Consider the following 23,489-nt stretch of genomic DNA (forward strand, 5'->3'; position numbering starts at 1 on the left):
ATTTGGCACAACTTTTTGGAATTTTGGGTCCTCAATGCTCTTCAATTATGTGTCTTATGTAGTTGGTTTGGCTTTTTTTATTACAAGTATTGTGATCTGAGCGTCACTGTCTTATGTAGACAAAACGCGCGTCTGGCGATTCAAATCATAAGCCTGTTACATTTGATAACTATTAACAATTTACTTTTATACATTTTCATACTATGTGGAATTCATTAGGGTCCTCGATGGCCAAGTGGTCTAAGTAATTACTACTGTAATCCCTAGCCAGTGAACACTGATATTGTAGGTTCTTACTCAAGTCCAATTCTAAAAAACAAGGATTGTCAGTTTTCCTATCGAAGGTCGGTCGTTTTTCACTGAGCACTCCTGCTTCCTCCACTTATAAAAACTGAACGCCACGAAATAGCAAAACATGGTGCTTAAAAGTGGGTTTTAGCCAACACTGTAAATAAATCAGACATATACAACAGTGCAAATGGCATTTTTGTTTTATCAAACTCAGTATTTCGTTTGTCTGATTGTTCAACCATTACCATGCGATATCGCATTATCGAATTGGTTTGTTTTTATTTTTCTACTCTTTTCACTACACTTCTACACTATCTTATTGGACAAAAGTTTTCCTTTTTAATTAAATAGTCGTTTGGTAAAGCTGAATACAATTATATTTGCTGCAACTCATTTTAAGCATTCTTCTCTAATGAGAAAGGTAAATATGCTAGATATACTTACTGGAGGTGTGATGAGATGATTGATGCTGTTAATTTTCTCCTCAGTTATATTTATGTACGTTTTGGCAACAAAGTTTATCGACAGGTTGTAGGTATCCCCATGGGCACTAATTGTGCCTCTGTAATAGCAGACTTGTTTTTGTACTGTTACGAATCACAGTTTATGACTAAAATCAGTAAAGACCCGTCGAAATTGCATTTGATTAATAAATTCACTGTGACAACACTTACCGTTATCTTGATGATATTTTGTCCTTAAATAATCAAGAATTTTCTCAATATACTGCTGGAATTTACCCCAAGGAACTTACGTTCAATACATCAAATTAATACGGTAATAACTGTCCTTTCCTGGATTTAGATATTTTGGTTTTAAACGGGAAACTCGACACTAAAATTTACGACAAAAGGGACGATTTTTCGTTCCCTATTGTTAATTTTCCATTTTTAGATGGTGACGTTCCTTTGGCAATCTATGTAATACTGGTAAATGATTAAACCAGGAATATCGTTACCATAAATTACTTAAAACCTTTACTAAAATTTGGTTTTGAAGTTTGTTTGTTCCTATAGAAAACTTATATTTCAAACGGGATAGCACATCCTCTTTTTTTACGGGAATGTATTTAACCGTGCCCGGAAATTTAGAAATGATCCTTGTAAACTTTTCGCTCCTTTAAATAAACTCATTCTAAAGGGTTACCATTTCAACACTGTAATAAGATCATTGAATATTGTTTTATTGGTATAAATATTGATTTTGTTATCAGTATATTAACTTGTACGTTATATACATATACACATTGTCACAAAAGACAAGCCAGATATGCTCGATTAAAAACAATAAAGACCAAAATACGGTACGAAGTTGAAGAGCATTGAGAACCTAATATTCAGGTTTTTTTTTTGCCAAATTCAGCTAAGACAAAATAAGGCAAAATATACCAAAAGAATATTCAAACGTGTAAGTCAGAAACAGACAGACAATGCTAAAGCAAAAAAAAAAAAAAAAAAAAAAACCCCGATTACAGGACAAGCAAAAGTATACAAAACATGTAAACCGGGAATCATCTCAAGTGGTCTGGAAGGGCAAGAGATCTGCTCCATTTGCGAAACACTAAGGATTAGTATTTCGTACAGTTATAGGGTTGTGTAGGCTTTTGTTACAGTTAACTAATTTAAACTAACATTTCAGAGATAATTGATGTCTAAACAGAAGTGTTGACTACTGGGCTTGTGAGGTGAGTAAAAATGGTAAAGGGCGCAGCTTTATACGACCGCAGAGGTTGAACCCTGAACAGTTGGGTCAAGTATGGACACAACATTCAAGCTGGATTCAGCTCTAAATTTGGATTGTGATTAAATAGTTGACACAGCATAGGTTTCTGACACAGAATGAATGTGGTCTAATGAACTTAAAATTTTTGTTTTGCCTTTGACCAATTCACTATGCATTTGAATATTAATCCTCTCAAAAAAATGTTTGAAGAAATTTTCTTTTTGTTTATGAAATTCAAATGAGAAAAATTGAACACCACCCCCCCCCCCCCCCCCCCCCCTCAATTTTTTTTCACATCCCCTTTCCTTTATTTCAAAAACCAATCTCAATTCAAATTTCCAATGGAGGTTGCAACAATAATTACTCATTTAAATACATCGTTAAATATTAAAATGTAAAAAAGTGCTTGTTATCACTGAATGGTAAAGATTGTTTTAATTTATCAGTTGGTAATAAAAGTGAATATACATTGTATATTGTATAAAACAATGATTTAAGTGGATTCAACTACTATTCTGGACAAAAAAAGACAACTCCAACTGTGCAATTTGAAGATTTCTTGCTATTGCGCAATACTGTGCAATGGAAAATTTCTTGCTATTGCACAATACTGTGCAATTGAAGATTTCTGGTTATTACTGAGTACTGTGCAGTTGAAAATTTCTTGCTATTGCACAATACTTAATATATTAATAATTTTGGATCCTGATTTGGACCAACTTGAAAACTGGGTCCATAATCAAAAATCTAAGTACATGTTTGGATTTAGCATATCAAAGAACCCCAAGAATTCAATTTTTGTAAAAATCAAACTAAGTTTAATTTTGGACCCTTTGGACTTTAATGTAGACCAATTTGAAAACAGGACCAAAAATTAAGAATCTACATACACAGTTAGATTTTGCATATCAAAGAACCCCATTTTTTTCAATTTTTCAGTGATTTTGGACCCCGATTTGGACCAACTTGAAAACTGGGCCAATAATCAAAAATCTAAGTACATTTTTAGATTCAGCATATCAAAGAACCCCAAGGATTCAATTTTTGTCAAAATCAAACTAAGTTTAATTTTGGACCCTTTGGACCTTAATGTAGACCAATTTGAAAAGAGGCCAAAAATTAAGAATCTACATACACAGTTAGATTCTGATTATCAAAGAACCCCAATTATTCAATTTTTGATGAAATCAAACAAAGATGAATTTTTGGACCCTTTGGGCCCCTAATTCTTAACTGTTGTAACCAAAACACCTAAAATCAATACCAACCGTCCTTTTATGGCCATAAAACTTGTGTTTAAATTTCATAGATTTCTATTTACTAATACTAAAGTTATGGTGCGAAAACCAAGAAAACGCTTATTTGGGCCCCCTTTAAGCCCCTCATCCCTAAACTGTTGGGACCTCAACTCCCAAAATCAATACCAACCTTCCTTTTGTAGACAATGAGAAAATTGAGCCCCCCCCTCACAATTTTTTTTTCACATCACCCTTTCCTTTAATCCAAAACTGATCTCAATTCAAATTTCTAATGAAGTTTGCGACAATAACTGCTCATTTAAATCCATCATACAATATTAAAATGTAATAAAAAGAACTTGTTATCACTGAATGGTAAAGATTGTTTTAATTTATCAGTTGGTACTAAAAATGACTAGAACACACCCGCGAAATCGCGGGCATTCAGAGCGTATTTGAAAGGATGTTAAGTGTTGTAGGAAGAATTTTGTAAAAGATTTAATGACTTGAGAATTTCAGGAAAAGTATCAAAAGTCATAGGTACTTGGGGACAGGAAATTGTTTTTTTTAACCCTCCTCCTTTATTTCCAAAAATTCCATTTTTATGCCCCACCTGCGATTGTAGAGGGGCATTATGTTTTCTGGTCTGTGCGTCCGTTCGTCCGTCTGTTATACTTCAGGTTAAAGTTTTTGGTCAAGGTAGTTTTTGATGAAGTTGAAGTCCAATCAACTTGAAACTTAGTATACATGTTCCCTTTGATAAGATCATTCTAATTTTAAAGCCAAATTAGAGAATTTATTCAAATTTCACGGTCCAGTAAACAAAGAAAATGATAGTGCGATTGGGGCATCCGTGTACTGTGGACACATTCTTGTTGGTTTTCTGTTAATTTCATAATGAACATATATTTAGTGTACATGTATTATGAACATTCCAGTCAAGAGCCTGTAAATCAGTGGTTCAGTGATATTTGTTTTTCGTTCATTTTTTGTACATAAATAAGGCTGTTAGTTTTCTATTTTGAATCGCTTTACATTGTCATTTCGGGGCCTTTTATATCAGACTGTTCAGTATCGGCTTTTGCTAATTGTTGAAGGCCTTAAGGTGACGTTTAAATGTTAATTTCGGTGTCACTTTGGTCTCTTGTGGAGAGCTGTCTCATTGGCATTCATACCACATCTTCTTTTATTTGTAAAACATTTAGCGACTTGAGAATTTCAGAAAAGGTACCAAAAGTCATAGGTAATTTGGGACAGGATAATTGTTTTTCTAGCCCGGCTCCTCCTTTTTCCACAAAAAATACTTTTTTTGTGTTTGTTCTCTATTAATTTTAATGACACATGAATAATTTAAGCGCTTATCTGTATATTATGAACATTCATTAAAAGGGGGGTCGGGGCAGAGGCGGATTCAGGGGGCCCGCCCCCCTTTTCTGGAAAATAATTGGTTGCTTATATAGGGAATCACTGAAGCATGACCAGAGCGGGCCCCCCTTAGGCAGTCAACGGGCCCCTGCGTATGAAAATTTCTGGATCCGCCAGTGCGGAGGGGCCCTGATCCCAATATCCCTGGCCTAAAAAAATAAAATCCCGAGGTTCTGAATTTATTATACAAATTAAATATCTCGACATCCCGAAATTCGAAAAAAGAAATCCCGGATCCCGAAATGGTCAATCCTGAAATTTCGATCTTAAAAACACTCGTTCCAGACATCCTGAAAGTGTATTTTCTTATTACAGTCAATTCTCAGTTTAATAATTGATCCACAGCGGTCACTGATATATTATTCAGACCCTCTCTATTAAATAAACCCTGTGACTGCCGTGGATAGTAAACTTGGAATGATATCAGACAGAAAAAAACACTTTATTCGTAGTATATGTATGTGTTTCAAAGTAAAAAGAAAAACGCAAACCGGAGGTCCAATCTGACTTAAATTTCGTCCAATGACGGATATAAGACAGAAAATACACTGTAGTCATAGTATTAATTTATGTTCAAAGTATACAGAAAAACGCAAACCGGAAGTCTAATCTGACTTAAAATTTCGCCAAATGACGGAAACATATCCGGAGGTCTTTTTTCTCGTTTTTCACCCAAAATAACTCAATCTGAATAATCATGTGAATGGATGACAAATGCGATTATGCACTGTACCCATAGGACACAGAGGCATGATGATTAATTTATTGACCCAAAATGAGGTCTTCTCGTTTAATAGTATAGATAATACATTGTATATTGTATAAAACAATGATTAAGTTGATTAAACTACTATTCTATACAAAGAAAGATAACTCCAATTGATTTCTATTTACTTAAACTAAAGTTATTGTGCAAAAACCCAGAATAATGCTTATTTGGGCCCTTTTTTAACCCCTAATTCCGAAACTGTTAGAACCAAAACTCCGAAAATCAATCTCAACCATCCTATTGTGGTCATAAACTTTGATTCAAAATTTCCTAGATTTCTATTTACTATAAACTAAGTCATTGTGCGAAAACCAAAAAAATGCTTATTTGGGCCCTCTTTCCTAAAATTTAGGGAACAAAACTTCCAAAATCAATCCCAACCTTCCTTTTGTGGTCATAAACCCTGTGTTTAAATTTCATAGATTTCTAGTCACTTTTACTAAAGTTAGAATGGAAAACTAAAAGTATTTGGACAACGCAGCCAATGTGATAGCAATATGCGATGAAAAATTAAAGTTTAAAAATAGAAACCGATTGAGATAATGCAGTTGTTAACATCCTCTGCTACTGTATATAGAATAAACATGTCAAAAAATAGTGCGCCACACCCATTTCTGGATTTACCTTGAAAAAGGCCTGTAACACTCGAACCCATTTTATAGTTTTGATATGGAAATACATAAGAGCATGTTGTTCCAGCGGTTGTTGTTTGTTGGTTTGTTCATAAAAATATTTGTTTCTCCTTTTAAGAAGAAGATAACTGTAAACCAACTTATTTTCGCGAACGATTTAATTTCGCGAGTATAAGAATAACGCCAATATAAATCATCATGAATATGTAAAGGGTGGATCTTTCCTTCTCAAACTTTTTCAAGAATATTTGAAAATCACGAAATTAAATAGCCGCTAACTGGTCATGAAAGGGTAAAACGCAAAATAAAGTATTCGCGAAAATAAGTTGGTTTACAGTATACCATTGGTTTTCCTGCTGGAATAGTTCTTCACTAGTCATTTTTGGGCCCTTTATAGCTTGAAGTGATGTGTGAGACAAGGCCCTGTGTTGAAGACCATACCTCGGCCAATAATTGGATGGAGAGTTGTCTCATTGGTACTTAAATATAAAGCATCTTTTTTTTTATTTATATATTGACAAAAAAAGATACTTGATTTATGGTCAACTTTGAAAAAGGGACAGAGAATCTACACTTCAAATACATTTGGTGTGTTATCAAGGACTTTCTGGTATGATTGCTATTTCTCCTATCATGATGATGCATGTGTAGGAACCATTATCGTGAATATATTTTCTTTGGACATAAATAACACAAATGTAATAATAAAAACATCTTTTATTTGCATAATTGTCCCTCGGTACAGTAAATGCACTATATATCCAACATATTCCCAAAATATGGAATATTTAACAACATGATAACAATAATGATATCATATTTCATTTATGTTATAATACAGTATCTATAATAATAACCTATATGTTGAACTATGCATGCACCATGACACTTAAAATTGATGTGCTAGGCAACTGACGTTACATTTGAAAAAAAATATTACTATATGCTGAAATATTTGAAATTATCTTTTAAAACTAAAGTTGGTCTCCCATTAAGTCAAAATAGGTAAATTATGCTCTAAGAATTGATAAGGGATACATTGTTAAGAATCATAAGACAGCAACCCAAAAAACAAAACCTGTACCACAAAAACAAACCTATCTAGACTACATACTAACCTACAGTCATCAATAACAAATAAATTAACATATGTCACCTTGTCAATTGCCCTTAAAACAAAACACAGATGATTCAATTGATTGTATATTGAAAAGAAACAATAAGGAGGGAATAATATTCTACTGGTCATGTTAAAATTGAAACAGTGTATCCTTGTTGCCTTATCATATAATACCAATAAATATACATTGGCAATCAAAACAATAAAATTAGATGCCATAAAACTGATACATTCTTTTTGCCTTATAATATAATACCTTTAAATATACATTGGCAATCAAAACAATAAAATTAGATGCCATAAAACTGATACATTTGAAATATAGATTAAAGCTCTATGTAGGCAGCAGCAAAATACAACAATGGGAAAACATAAAATTCAAACTACTCTAATAAAATTTTCAAGATTTGCAATTTTTATGTTTTATTCCTTATTAAGTATCCTGGTGGCTTAACTTCAGAATAATCTGGCAGCAAGATGAACAGTTTTTGAAACAAACAGCACCATTTTTTAAAATGAACAAAAGATGATGTTCAAGAAACAGACATTTTGTGGGGTTTCGAATATGGTCTTTTCAACTCAATTATAGATCGTAAAAAATAAGAAATATCAAGTATATGAACTGCATTATTCATCAATAATTTTAATAACAATATTCAACCAAATGTAACATGTGTAAATGGTGTCTGGGTAACAGAATTATACATGTCTTAAACAAGAGGGGGAAAAATCAAACCAGAATGAAACAAGACGTAAACTACTAAAAAAAAAGCCAAGTATTTTTTTATAGATGCTATACAAAGCATAAAATATTTCAAGCCATTGTTATGTTTTGAGCTTAATATAGACAGCTGTCAAACTTTTATGCTATGAAATCTAGAAAGTGAACAGTTTAGCTTGAGATTTATAATACATGACAGTGCAGTCAGTATTTCTTTTCATCAAGAAAGCAAATGTCCATCTTTACAAAGAAGTCATGACAGTGGTCCTGTTGTAGCTTACATTTAGTTGCTAAGGGATGTTTTTCATTTGATTGTCAGGCATGCTTGTTTACCTGTTTATAATTCACACATTTTAGGGACTATCAACCAGGAATCAGGAACAATAACTGAATTGGTTATTATTGGAACTTTTTAAGGGACTATAGTTTTTACATGAAGGCAAGAACTCACACTGAAGTGATTCAATTTGACAATCCCTACTTCAGAACAACACTATCCCTTTTTTTTTAATTATCTTAACATTTTATTGACAAATTCAATTCTACAGTCCAGCTTTAACCAAAAGAAATATATCAGTTAAACTTATTCAAGTCATGGTTATTTTCCAGATTACAAATATATCCAAAACAAATAAATTTCTATTAACTGTAAAAGGATTTATATTCATGGAGTCTAACTTTGATGATTTCTCTGGCTAATGCTGTTCTCTAGGTTTTATTTGGCAATTTTTTTTACCTGTTTCTGAAAAGATAAAATTTGCTCATGGGGATATTTTAATTTTTTTAAATTGAATTGAAAAACTTGTCATATGCACCTTTCATATACATTTCCCACTTTAATATGTTTATGTTTTTTTTTGAAGTAAAATAATTCCACAATAATTCCACAATAATTTTAAAAGTACATGTACAGGAATACATTTATAACAATTACCTTACAATCATTTGTCCCCTTTTATGCAAATTACCCACTACTAAAATATACAATTCATCAACATGAAGCCAAATATACTTGGATAGAACACACAACAGTATAGTGTTTATATTCAGAAGTCTGGCAAGACTGAACCTAAGAAATAGCTCTATTGTACAGACCTAACAGTATACCATTGTGAAATTTTAAACCTGCCACCCTAAGAAAAAATTGGAAAGAACTAATATCTAACAATGATAACTAATTTACAAATTGTTACAGTAGAATCTTCTGTGAAAGTATACTTGTAAACTTTAGAGACCAGCTAAAGGACACCTACAGGTGAGGGAATTGTCGCTACATTGAGGACCCATTGGTGGCCTTCAGCTGTTGTCTGCTCTATGGTCGGGTTGTTGTTGCTTTGACACATTTCCCATTTCCTATCTCAATTTTATCGTACAATCGATATTGCTATTTTAATTCACTGATAGATATTTATTCACTAGTTCTAATTTATAAATCACACTGTGAGCTTCTATAATGTGACCGCATTATTTTTTGTAAATGTTAAGTAGATATCCCACAAATATTTTGATTTAACCAATCAGAATGGATTAAACAAAAGTATATCACATTAGAATTTTAACTGTTTTCAAATTATGTACATTCTTTGAGTCAATTTCACAAAAACACAACTTAGATTGATTGTAAGTATACTGAATTGTTTATGACTTACGATCAATCTTTAACGTTAGTTTTTTTTAGTAAAACCACCTCAAGGCTTTTAAATGTTTTGGTATGAGCATTGCTGATAAAGGTACATCCAGAAAAGAGAGGCTCCAACAGGAAACCCCCCTCAGATCGCAAGGTCGCTTTTAAATTAGTCTAAAGGTCCTTTTTAAGGGAAATGTACAGGTGGGAGGTCTTTTTTTTCCAAATTTTACAGGTCGCAGATCGTTTTTAGAAGGCCCTCAGGTCAGAAGTCGCCTATAAAAAGCCCAGAGCTCGCAGGTCTTTTTTTACCCTGCAGGAGCCTCAAAAGAAGTTGACTTACAAAATTTAACCAGGTTTTTTTTTGGTTATCAGTCTAGTATGTGTTTTGGGTGGAAATTCATAGTTTACTGAAGATTTAACCTGATGAGAATGAGGTGTTTGATTTTTTAATCACCTAAGTTTAGGATGTTGGTCTAGACACTGATTTTATCAATCCAAAACAATTAAAACCTTTTTAATCATCAATAAGGACATAAACTTTAATCCTATATAACTTTTAAACATGAGTAAAATAAGCAAGAAATAGTGTATTATATTATTGTAGAGCAAAATAATATTTCCCACAGAAAGTAATTAAAAGTTAGTGTGCAATAAATTCCAATATTGCACTAGTGCAATAAATCTTCAAAATTCATGATGTCATCAATGACAAAATCTTAGTTTAAACCAATTTTTACTTTTTAATATTATATTGCTATACAATAAAAGGGTTATTGCATGAATATTGGGGAATATTGTCCCTACGTAGAACATATATATTGCACTCGCAAGCTTGTGCAATATAAAATTCTACTCGGGACAATATTCCCCAATATTCATGCAATTACCCAATATTATTATATTTAGTAATTACAAATATTACATTTGACAAATTAAATTAACAGGGATGCAATGATTTAAGACGATCTCAATAAAAATATTCATTAATCATTTCATTTTCACTAAAAATTAACTAACCAATGATTTAAACCCAAATTCGATTATATTTGTATATTTCAACCCTCAATAAAGCATTTCTCATTCCAAAACAAATAATATATCACCATGATTTAAGTTTCAAGAAAGGACTTAACCCAAATAATTCAGTAGTTATATATATTCAACTGCTCTACAATAGCTACATGTACATTTAACAATTTAACCCAGAGTTTGCGACATCTTTTTTTCCTTGGTGGACCTTGAAGAAAATCTGCTGGTCCTCACTATTAATTGTATTGAAAAATACTAAAATTGTCCTTCATGTATGTAAAATTTTGGTGGTAAAATCCTGAGGACCCCCACTTTTCGCGAACTCTGTGAATAACCCAACTACTGTACATGTTAACTCAGAAATTGTTTTGAGTGCATTTATAATTGTGATTTTTGTAGAATGAATGAAAATGCAAGATTGACTATTGCAAGTTCAGGAAAAACAGCATACAAATATATGTATCAGATATCAGAAAGGGAGCTCTTATTCCTATGATACTCGCACAGTTACATTATTTGCATTTAAAAAAAAACTCACAATAATTTCTGAATTTACAGTAAATATTGTTTAAACCACCATAAGATGATTATAAAAGTAAGGGCTATTCCAGAAAATAATGTATGGGGGTTGTTGGAAGGCACACTGTATTAATAATACATGGGTGATGGGTATCAGAGCAACTTTTCACACTATAATGCACTTTAATTCTCAATTACAATTGTCTGGGTGGCGGGTCAGCACTGACAAAAACTGTCTTCCAACCCCCCCACATCCCCATATATTTTTTTTCTGGAATAGCCCTAAGTATACTCAAATCTGATCAGTAACACATATCATTTTAAAACAGATCTATATATGGCATCTGACAGTTTGAAAAACAAATATTCAACCATGATATTTTTTTAAGAAAAGAAATAACAAATAAATACATGTGTATATATTACCAAAATAAACAATAAAATTTAATAATAACAATAGTAATGGGACTAATAATGATTGGATAGGATATATCACCTATTGATACACTAATCATGTATTTTACAATCTGAGATTTCTGTCAATATATAATAATTTATACAGCTGTACATTACACAATGAACATGTACAAAATCTAGTTGCGTTCATTTTGCGTCTGTTAATTGAAATCAATAAACATGTATTACAATAGTCAAGTTGACATAATAAACTTGATAAACTAACACATTGAAGGCGTAAGTTAGTTTTCTTGTAAAAGAAATAGGTCAGATTAAATCTAATTCTCTTTTCTATGCTTTTACCAGATATACTAAGGGAGACAACTCTACCCTTAATGTTTGTAAACTGTACATGCAAATATTGAAATAAGTAATGATTTTTTTAAAGTTACAAAAATACTTTTTATGCAAAATGTTAAAGATTAGTCCGTGTAACATATTAAGAGGCTGTCCAAGTAAATATCAGGCAAATCCTATGATATGGGTGGCGCAACATAATTTTTTCCCCCACTGAATTTTTGGTTCCAATGCAATGTTTATATCATACAAAGGATATATGTGTCAAAGATATTTTTGAATCAACAGTTGATGGCTCAGAAAATGATTTTAAAGTTCACTATCAATGCAACAAAATTTTGTAAAAAATGAAGAATTATCTCCCCTATTCATTGAATCTAATCAGTGCTTTCTATATATTTGTTTTCTCTTTATTTGTTGCAGTTAGTAAAAAAACAAAATTAAAACTTTGAGAAAGAATGACTTTGTGATATGAAATAGATGAACAAAATTTGAAAACAAAATATGTCATGTGCCATCCACTGCCTGTTTTTTCCATGGACACCTTCTTAATACAATACATTTTTTTAGAATCTTGTATCTGTTATAGTTAAACTTATTCACATATTCCTAATATCATTTATATCATTTGTAATTACTGGATAAATGGTTTACAGTGCAGGAAAAGATTTATAAGTATTAATACAAGATATTTAACTAATACTTTTAAACAATATTTTGCCAAATCAATACCATATTGATGTTAAGTATTAAATAAAGCTGTTGAATTATAAAACAGAAAACAATTGCTTTGAACAATATCTATTTTCTGACAACAATTTTTTTCCATAAATACTTTTTATGGTTATAACTGGAAGTGACAATACAAAAGGATAATAAGTATAATACCTCCATTTTTGATTGTCGGATGACGTAAAACAGTATATTTTAAAGTACATGTATATAATAGAGGAATAATTTCAATTATCGTGTGAATACCTGTACTCCTACTTTAAAATCAAGCTTAAAAGCAACTAAGGTCAACTAGATTCATCTGATATTGACCTTGCCATCAGTTGAAGGAGAGGCCCCAACGGGATATTTACTATACATATAAACAGAATACATAACTAGAGAAGCACCAAGTGAAAATTGCAATGTTAATGTGAAATCGAAAAAGTATATAGATGCTATACATGATAAAATAATGGCCGCTGATGTGGCAAAACCCTTTAATATATTGTCAGCATATTTCACTACCACTGCTACACAAAGCCCTCCAAATGATTGTAAAAATATAACAAACCACACAATACTATGGTAGCCATGGAAAAATCCCTTTTCTGTCACTTTTGTCCCATCGTTAATTTCCATGGTAATTAATCCTATCACAACACCCAGACCTCCGAGTTGTACATTTCGTAACCACACTGATCCTTTGGTTCCCTTTAAAATCTTTTCAAAATACACTCCTGCAAACCCTGACATACAGCATGAAATGACAACACAGATGAAGCCTAACATTGGATTCTGTTCTACCGCTGGTGGGGCTTTCTGTTTGGATTCTGTTGGCTGTAATTGTACAACTGACACACCAATAAACAGAATGACCAGTGATGTCCACTGCAACTTGGAAATTTGTTTGTTCAACATGAACACAGAAAAAACAGCTGTGGTTAAGATTTTAAGCTGATATGAAACCTGAAAAAGAAAAAGCATGGATATTGTACCAAATGATTTTTCGTATAAGTAAACACAGACGTCTTATTTCTAAAAATTAAACAAGAGGTCCTATGAGTATAGATGACCTTGACCTTGTAGGCAGATATTCCAAACTAATTAGAAAGACAGCATCAGCTGACTGACCACAAAAATGTCAAGCATCATTTACATCCTTCAACGCATTCAAAACTTCTGAATTTGTATATATGTAAATAATAACAAATCATAACATGAGGTCTGGCAAGCTCTTTAATGGTCTTAACCTTTCATGGGAACGCAAATCAAAACAATCAGTGAAAAGTTTAAAAATTAATGAAGTGAACTACTAGCACAAACATTCCAGCAATTTTAAAGAGTTAAATCCCTTTAATGCCTATGTCAGACTTATATAACTCTGAAATATTTTACATTTATCACATTTTATTAATACTCATGTAACCTGAATAACATATGACACACACATGGCATACATGAATGTACATTTTTCATACATATTTTCAAAGTGATATTCTTATTAAAATAAGATATCTGTATATTGACAAGATCCCACATCCATGAAAGCAATTTTTATTCATATAGATTCTGAACAAGTTATCACAAGCAATTTGAATGCACTGCTGCACCCAAATTTGTCAAAATTATAACTTTATCATGTCTATGGAAACATACTATGTGCAAAATAGACACATCAATTTTTCAAAATACAAGTGTTAAGAAGAAGAAATTACTAGTAAGTAATAAAAAACATGTAATCTAATCTAAAGATTCATTTCATTTTCTAATTTTAATAAGGAAGTCAAATAGAAATATTCTGTTCAAAATCAAACACGCTAACAGAGCACTAATATTATATTCCTCTTAGGAATTCTCCTGTGTTATTTACATGTATACTGATCACCAAAATTTAAAAAAAAATGTAGCTATATGTTTCTCTCTGTATACATTCAGTGGTTCTTGACATTTTTTGCTCTATTTCATATTTGTTTTTTGTTCATTTTTTTAAAATATAAATTAGGCCATTAGTTTTCTTGTTAGAAATGTTTTACAATTGTCCTTTCAGGACATTTTATAGCTGACTATGCAGATTTGGTTTTGTTCATTATTGAAAATGTTGAAGCACTTACATTTACCTGCAGATGTTAATTTCTGTGTCCCTTGATCTAATGCAAAGAGTTGTCTCATTTGCAAACACATCACACCACATCTTTTCATTAACTAGGTTCTAAAGTATTATTTGTGGGTCTCATTGGGGTCTAAGCCTGACACAGGATTGCCGAGTTTTTTGTAAGCGTAACACGTGAAAGTCAAATTATTTTGGCGTGAAAACAGGAAATGAGGTCTTGCGGGACTCGGGAAATGACAAAAAAATGAGAATTGCTTACATAGTGTAAGCGGGATACAGGAATCTGACAAAACAGTAAGCAGGATCCGGGATCGGAACCCCCCAATAAGACCCCCTTAACTAAACATACCTGGTAGGTGGCAGCATCCAGATTAGACACAGCAACATACAGTAGATTGTTCTGTAACACATATATAATGGATGGAATGGAGACTTTCACACAATCCATTGGCTGTTTGATGATATTATCAACCAGATGCTGGACAAATTTGGGAAAACTTCCTTCTTGGTATAGTATTATTCCTAACGATGACAATACTTTGAATGCTTCCGACATCACAACAGCAGTAGTAGACATGAACATGTCTCCCTTTTGAGTCCTAACATACCTCATTGTCAGGATAAGTAGGGTGTTTTGGAGGGCCAACAATACCAAACTTACGTACTTCAACATTGGACTGGGTTCTGGTTGCTTTGCTGAAAAAAAAACATTATTTGAGATTAAATTACAAGGAAATAAAATGATCTAGTCAGAATAAATCATATTTTATTAAATGACCTTCTAAAAAAATAATTTCTGATTATTGTTTCTTTCCCTTAACTATTAGCTATATATAGCTTGGTGTTTTCAATGGTCAGAATAATATACACTTTAAGTTTTTAGTTCCATATCGTATCCTAATAATAATAATTAACCTTACATCTATATTATATACACCCTACATTTTGTAGACGATTTAGTATATCAATAATATTGATTCTTTACTGTCTTAAAAGAAGCCTGAACATATCTGTCAGGACCATCTGTTTTAAAGTATGAAAATGTGGAAGCAGCTTTAACTGATATGAAATATTTTTCAGATTTTGTAGCACAGTATGCAGTGGCGGATCCAGAACTTTTCCTAATGGGGGGGCTCTCTCAAGTCATGCTTCAGTGATTCCCTATATAATCAACCAAATTTTTACCACAATAGGGGGGGCCCAAGCCCCCCCTGGATCCACCTATGGTATGATCCTGAACACTTGAACATATTATTAGTATGGTAACTACTGTGCTTGTTGTTCAAGGGGCTACGTTATATGCCTCTTACAAATTAAAGAATCATGTACAGCAATTTCATAGGAAAAAAGATGTTTTATAATTTGTTTACATCATTTTGGGTATATATACAAAAACACATGAAAGTTATTGCAAACTTTAACATGTACATGTAATAATTCGTATTATGAGTTCTGACATCTTTTCATATAAATAATGTGGTTTTCAGATTACCATATGTATCAGTCTCAAACAGATTTTTACAAAAGAGATTTATTTTACTTTGAATCAATTGCTTAATGTTGAATTTGTGCACTTTAAAACGATTTAATATATTTGCCTTTAATAACAAGTAATACTTAATACTTGTTATTAAAGGCAAATAAAAGATAAGATATCTTGCTCAAGTTCCATATTTTCTTTGAAACTGTGGAATACAACAATATATCCCTCACAACCATGACAACCCAGAGCATATTACACATGTTACATGAATTAATGTCTCCTCACAACCATGACAACACAGAGCATATTACACATGCTACATGAATTAAAGTCTCCTCACAACCATGACAACCCAGAGCATATTACACATGTTACATGAATTAAGGTCTACTCACAACCATGACAACCCAGAGCATATTACACATGCTACATGAATTAAAGTCTCCTCAAAACCATGACAACCCAGAGCATATATAACACATGTTACATGAATTAAGGTCTACTCAAAACCCATGGCCAGTACATTACAAGAATTCTAATCTGTTCAATCAAAATCAAGTCAAATCATACAAAACCTACATGTAGTAATTAACAGGATCAGGTCTGATCAGTGGTGGATCCAGAACTTTTCCTAAAAGGGACACACTTTTCACAAAGAGGGGAGGGGAAAAAGGAAGGGGGGCTGACAGACCAAAAAGGGGGGGGGGGGGGGGCTCCAGTCATGCTTCAGTGATTCCCTATACAATCAACCAAATTTTCATTTTATACAAAATTTCATTGAAAATAGACATACAAAATTTGCTCATATTGCCCTTATTGTTGTCTGTAAAGACTTCTGTCTAAAAAGTAAAATTATTCCTATTCCATTTTTAATGTTCATGTAACTATAAATGAGTGAGTGAAATTCTGATGTACAAAGTTATCTTTTTATTTGCCTTCAAATATTTACCCATGCAACATCCTATTTCTTTATGCATGAACACTTTATAATTAACTTTTACATTCAACATGAATAATTTGACACATGTTTTCTTTGTTTGTATACTGTTAATATTAATAAGTACAGTGTTAAATTTAATGAAAAAAGACATGTTTGTGTAATTATTAATTATTCAAAATGACTCTTAACAACATTAGCATAAGAATTTACATGACTTTAACCTAAAATGATATACACAACGAATACATATCACATGGAATTTCTTTTTGAACTAAGATTTTAACTACTCAATCTAACTGCTCACTAATTTAATAATAATAATAATTTTATTTGCAAAATACACCCATATGGGTCAATGGTATCAATTTTGTTATTTCTATCAATCTGGTTTTACTGAAATTTAGATTTATCATATGCTAATGGTTTTAAAACAATATTAATGCATGAATAAAGTACAATTATCATTCATACATTGTAGGGAACTTTAAACATTATATATACATTTGACTTCAGGCAGATGGGAAGTAGATCCAATTTTTTTAGAAGAGGTAAATGACCTAAGATGTGTGACAGTGTTAACATATATACCAGTATCGGCAGTATGTATGCTAATGTGAATTCAAATTGGTAAAATACAAACATAATGAAATGTAAAGTAGGAATATTACATATTAATTTATGACACAAAATTCAAAACACTTGTGAAATCAAAGCAAAGGATTACACCATTTACAGAGATGTTATTGCCATTCTTTGACTTTTGAAAGGCAGCAGTGATGTGTAATAAGAACTTGCAACAACCGATAATTACATATCCAAAATGCATGATGTTTGATACATTTACCTAATGAAGCATGTGGTCCGAGACCACAATTATTTAGTAGTGCATCTCTTTTAGAACATAAATGAAAATAAAAAAGATCCCACCTGCGCTTTCTTAATGAAACATTTACAGTGTGTTGTACTACTTTTGGGACAAATTATTTCAAAATTATAGAAAAGTTCATCAGCTCTAACTCAAAGTATGAACAATTTTATGTTTAGGGCGTCTTGAAATTTTTTGACAGCTTTTTGACCGAAGTGCTCACTGCTAATTCTAAACCTTTTTCAGCTGGACCAAATCACTACTTTCCTTTAACAAGAGTGCACACACTGAAATGTCTCACCTTCTTTACTAATCCTTGATACTATCTTGATAGACCTAAATATAAAGCTTTATCACAACTGTCACATAAACTCAACATTAACCAAGAAAATGAAACATTGATCAATGAACCATGAAAATGAGGTCAAGGTCAGATGAACCATGCCAGGCAGACATGTACAGCTAACAATTCTTCAATACAACAAATATAGTTGACTTATTGCCTATAAATAAAGAAAAACAGACCAAAACACAAACACTTAAAACTTAGCAATGGACCGTGAAAATGAGGTCAAGGTCAAATAAAACCTGCGTAACCGACATATAGATCATAAAATATTTCCATAGTTGACCTAATGCATAAAGTATTAGAAAAAGAAAAAAAACCCTCAATAACTTAACTTTGACCACTGAACCATGAAAATGAGGTCAAGGTCAGATGACACCTGTCAGCTAGACATGTACACCTTACAATCATTCCATACACCAATTATAGTTGTTGTAAATACGGCGCGACCACACCGCGGGAACGTCACTTAGGTCTTATATTGTAACGTCAAGACTTTGTGACGTGTCACTTGTATACTTGGGCATTATATAGATCGATAACATTATTAGAACATGCAACGTTTTATTCCTTAATTCACGTATTCCCGACATTTTGGTGCCGTGACCAGAATTTATTTCTTGATCACAACAACATTATTCGATGTAAAGGAAGGATAGAGAATGCACCAATTCCCGAGTCCGCCAAATTTCCTATTTTGTTACCAGCAATCACACAGCTAACAAAGTTGATAGTGCGAGATGCACACGAGAATTTACTACACTCAGGAACTAGTAGTGTCATATCGCATATACGTCAAAACTTTTGGATACCGTGTATTCGTCAATTTGTTAATAAGATTTTACGTAAATGTACTGCATGTCTTAAAGTAAATGGAACTTCGTATAAGGCTCCCGGTCCGCCGCCTTTACCCAAAGCACGCCTTCAAGATGCACCGCCATTCACTGTGACCGGTATTGACTTTACAGGAGCACTGCATGTAAGGGATGAACACAAAAATATAACGAAGGCATACGTGTGCTTATTTACATGTGCGTCAACAAGAGGAGTACATTTAGAGGTTTTACCGAATTTATCAGCAGAATGTTTTATGCAAGCTTTTCGCCGTTTCACAAGTCGCAGGTCTACACCGAAAGTTGTTATAACGGACAATGCTCTGACATTTGTTGCAGCTTCAAAAGAAATCAAACAAATAATTGAATCGCAAAATGTACAAAGTAAAATCGCAGATTTAGGTGTACAGTGGAGATTTATTCCGAATCGTGCTCCCTGGTATGGTGGATTTTGGGAGAGACTAATAGCAGTAACTAAAACTACGTTAAAAAAAGTCCTCGGAAAATCATTGGTCGATTTCCAAACCTTGTGCACTATTGTTACGGAAGTAGAAAGTGTAATGAACGACAGACCACTAACATACACCTCAACGAATATCAACGACAGTGAACCACTTACTCCATCGCACCTCTTATGTGGTAGAAAAATAAGATCGTTATCTTATCCACATTCAGAACAGGACAACAGTGAACCCATGTTTATGGACTATTCATCACTTACAAAACAAAATGAATGACAAAGAGAATTATTCAGACACTTTTGGACAAGATGGAAAAATGACTATGTAACATCATTGAGGGAATACCACAAAGCATATGGAAACAACAATGAACAAATTAAAGTTGGCGACGTTGTTCTTGTGCACGATGAGTCAACGAGAATCAATTGGAAAATGGCCATTGTAACTGAACTAATTCGAGGAAACGATGGATTTGTGCGTGCCGCTAAAATAAAGATGAAGAATACCGAAACTACAAGGCCGATAGTGAAACTATATCCGCTCGAAATTACATGTTATACGGAGAAAGACGATACATGTGAACAAAGCACCACACAAGACATTCGTCCAAGACGTCAAGCAAGTGTAAAGGCTGGTGAAAGAATCCGTAATTGGTTGAATCTGCCTTCAAATCGAGATGATACAGAATGGATGTGAACTGTAAACTACCCCTTTTTATATGAACTGTGAATCGTTAATTGTTTTAAAGTGTTAAAGTGTCAAAATTGAATACTACTATACAAAGACAGTTATTATTTTCTATACATAGAGACTTTAATTTTCAAGCGTAAATATTTTTTATTTGAAATTTCTTATTCACATTTGAGATTGTATTGTAATATAATTTTAACTTTTTGCGGCCCCCAGAATGTTGTAAATACGGCGCGACCACACCGCGGGAATGTCACTTAGGTCTTATATTGTAACGTCAAGACTTTGTGACGTGTCACTTGTATACTTGGGCATTATATAGATCGATTACATTATTAGAACATGCAACGTTTTATTCCTTAATTCACGTATTCCCGACAATAGTAGACATTTTTAAACTAAAAGATACATTAATCTCTGTCATTGAACCTTGATCCATTAAACATTATTAAACTCAGAAGAGATATGTTTCTGTATTACTGATTTGTTTTTGTTCAATTACGTACATCCGACATTATTCAAACTCATTACAGACATTTATCTGGGATTGACTTACCTATAATTCCAGACTTTTAAAACATATTCATTTTTTGTCAATCTCCATTGTTAAAGAAACATTCTACCAGGGCAACAAGTCCAGTTGAGTGCCAATAATTGAGAATTTTTGTTTTTATATCTCTACCTCTACATTTTTCTTATACAAAAAATTTTCTCTTGTGGTTATTGACACCTTCTCTTTTCGCTAGTAGTTAGAAAAAGATTGTGCCATGGGCATTGTAAGTTCCCAAGGGTAATCAAATTGCAGTAATCTTCCACAATGTGTTTATTGATAATTCATTTGATGGAATTTGTTAAGAAAATTATAAAATAACAAAAAAGAGGGAATTTTATAAGCAAAGAACACAAACATGTACATGACATTTATTAAGAAAAGATCAAAATTAAAATTTGCAAAGGGCAATTTAGAAAATTTATAAGAAATAATTGATTTTTGTTGTTTTCAGAGCTTATCATAGAATATAATATCACTTTAAACAGCTATTTCATCGTATTATAACTGTTTTCAGTTTTCAGTGTCTGTCTATATATATATATTAATTTGATTCCTGCTCAAATTAATGGGAAAAAAGGATATTGTGATAAACTACAGAAAAAAGTGGACTTGCACCTCCATGACCATGGACATGATATATCGATGGACTACTGAGTGATGGATAAACAAACATATTCTCACAAAAACTTCTGATCCTCAAATATTAACAGCATTTCAAATTATTTGAATGATTAAAAACATTTGAGATAGCTTTCAGTCAATTCTTATGGGATTTAAACACATCTTTCTTTGTTAATCTAATATCCTCAATAAAAACGTGTAATATAAGAAAATTAAATATCAAAAGAGTCTTGCTTTGTTTCTAAAGCATTCAAAGTTAATCCAAGGCCATCTTCATACAGATCCACATTAGTGCATGAATGATATTAAGGTGTGCATGAATGATATTAAGGTGTGCATGAATGATATTAAGGTGTGCATGAATGGTGAGCTATGCACAATGTCAATGTGTATCTGATTAATCTATTTTTAAATTGGTGTTAAATGTGTTTTATGTTAAAACAAATGAAACAAGTATAAGTTAGAGCCATATCTCTTTAAAACTTGTTAACAATGTTTACATGAAATTGTTTTGATGCTAAAAAAATATGTATGTATACATTCCCTTGTTGGAGGGACTCATGTTTTTTTGGCAGATTACTGATACACCAAAACCTTTTCTTGTCTAACATAAAAACACATTGTATACAAATGTGTGTTGTAAATTTTAAATCTTTAAAAGAATTGAATTATGGTCTTATTCAATAAATGTATCAAAAAAATGTTTTAAACTACATATAAATATTTTACTTTATACTTTTTAAGTCAGAAATGACCAGTGAAGCTGTATATACATGTACAATGACTGTGTAACCAAAACATTGTATATTGTTCACTTTGCCACAAAGAAAGGTCAAGGTACTTTTTTGGTAAATGTCAGATGGAACCCTGCTGAACAGACATTTGCAACAAATATATTCATATGGCTGATCTACATGTATTGCATATATCTCATAGTTTTTGAAAAACAGTAAAAACCTAAACAGACATCCGATAATGAACCTTCCAGTCATACAAGCACATCTTTTAAGTTTGTTTACAGTTGACCTACATGTATCCCTCAGATGCTGACTTCAGACCACATAAACATATCATGGATTACTTATCAATAATGATGCCAAAGTCAGATGAATTGCCTTACAGACATTAAGACTTTGCAGAGGTAGATTTGGGGAGGGCTCATTGCTGCCCCCCCTTTTTTTTTTTAGGTTAACATTTGGTCTCCCATTGTGAAAATTTCTTGATCAGGCACTGCTGAAAGTGGGTCTTATTGGGATCTTAGCATGATGCAGGATTGACTGACTATAGTTCTTAGCAAGACACATCATGCAATGATACACATGAAAGTCAAAGTTTTTTGCATGCAAATATCCCTCATTTGTACTCAACTGATACTCATGTTTGGTGGGGGGGGGGGGGGGGGGGGGGGGTAGGCTTTTTAGGGGGAGGTAGGCTGAGTGTGCAAATCCTTATTATAAGTTGAGACTGACTACTACCAGTGCCTTTTGAAACTGCCTTCTCTGCAACAGTACAGAGTTTATGGTCATGTCGTTTGCAACGTTGCAATTAATAAAAATTAAATTACATTTACACGTGAACTACACATTTACATATATAAACCTAAGTGAATTTCAAGGGCTTGTAAATTGACTGATTACAATTGAATCTCTATTAACGGTGTAGCCTTTCTCATTTCCTGAGTATCCAGGTTCTAAGTTTTGCATTACCTATAACTTTCGCATCATCAACCAGTCCAAGCTCAGCATCCCGAGTCTTCTCGTTACTTATCATATTGATTTGTGTAGTTTCTGACGTAGACAGCAGTGTTTCTGTTTGACAAGTCTGTGACATTTGTCGGATCAAAATATCTTGTTCTTACAAATCGATTTGGCTCCGACTCGGTCAACGCGTATAGACGGCAGCAGGTGACATTTTTCCAACTGAGTTGTCAACACAGGTAAAGCGGACCACGTCATAAGTATAACGGATCGGGAAACAGGATTCAGTGTGTATAGACTGGTTTCTATTTCAATACACCCTAGAGTAGC

At 32.6% G+C, this 23,489-nt stretch overlaps 1 protein-coding gene across 1 annotated transcript; it reads right to left on the reverse strand.

Annotated features, from left to right (window-relative positions):
• Positions 1-6,783: 6,783 nt before the first annotated feature.
• On the reverse strand, positions 6,784-23,432 carry LOC134721489 (UDP-galactose translocator-like). The gene is made up of 3 exons (XM_063584547.1): positions 23,169-23,432; positions 15,020-15,366; positions 6,784-13,526 (listed from the first exon to the last, which is right to left on the reverse strand). The coding sequence occupies exons 1-3, from the start codon at positions 23,290-23,292 to the stop codon at positions 12,876-12,878; spliced, it is 1,122 nt and encodes a 373-aa protein (XP_063440617.1). The 5' UTR covers positions 23,293-23,432; the 3' UTR covers positions 6,784-12,875.
• Positions 23,433-23,489: the final 57 nt, after the last annotated feature.

This window comes from Mytilus trossulus, chromosome 1 (assembly GCF_036588685.1).
Source record: "Mytilus trossulus isolate FHL-02 chromosome 1, PNRI_Mtr1.1.1.hap1, whole genome shotgun sequence".
NCBI lineage: Eukaryota > Metazoa > Mollusca > Bivalvia > Mytilida > Mytilidae > Mytilus > Mytilus trossulus.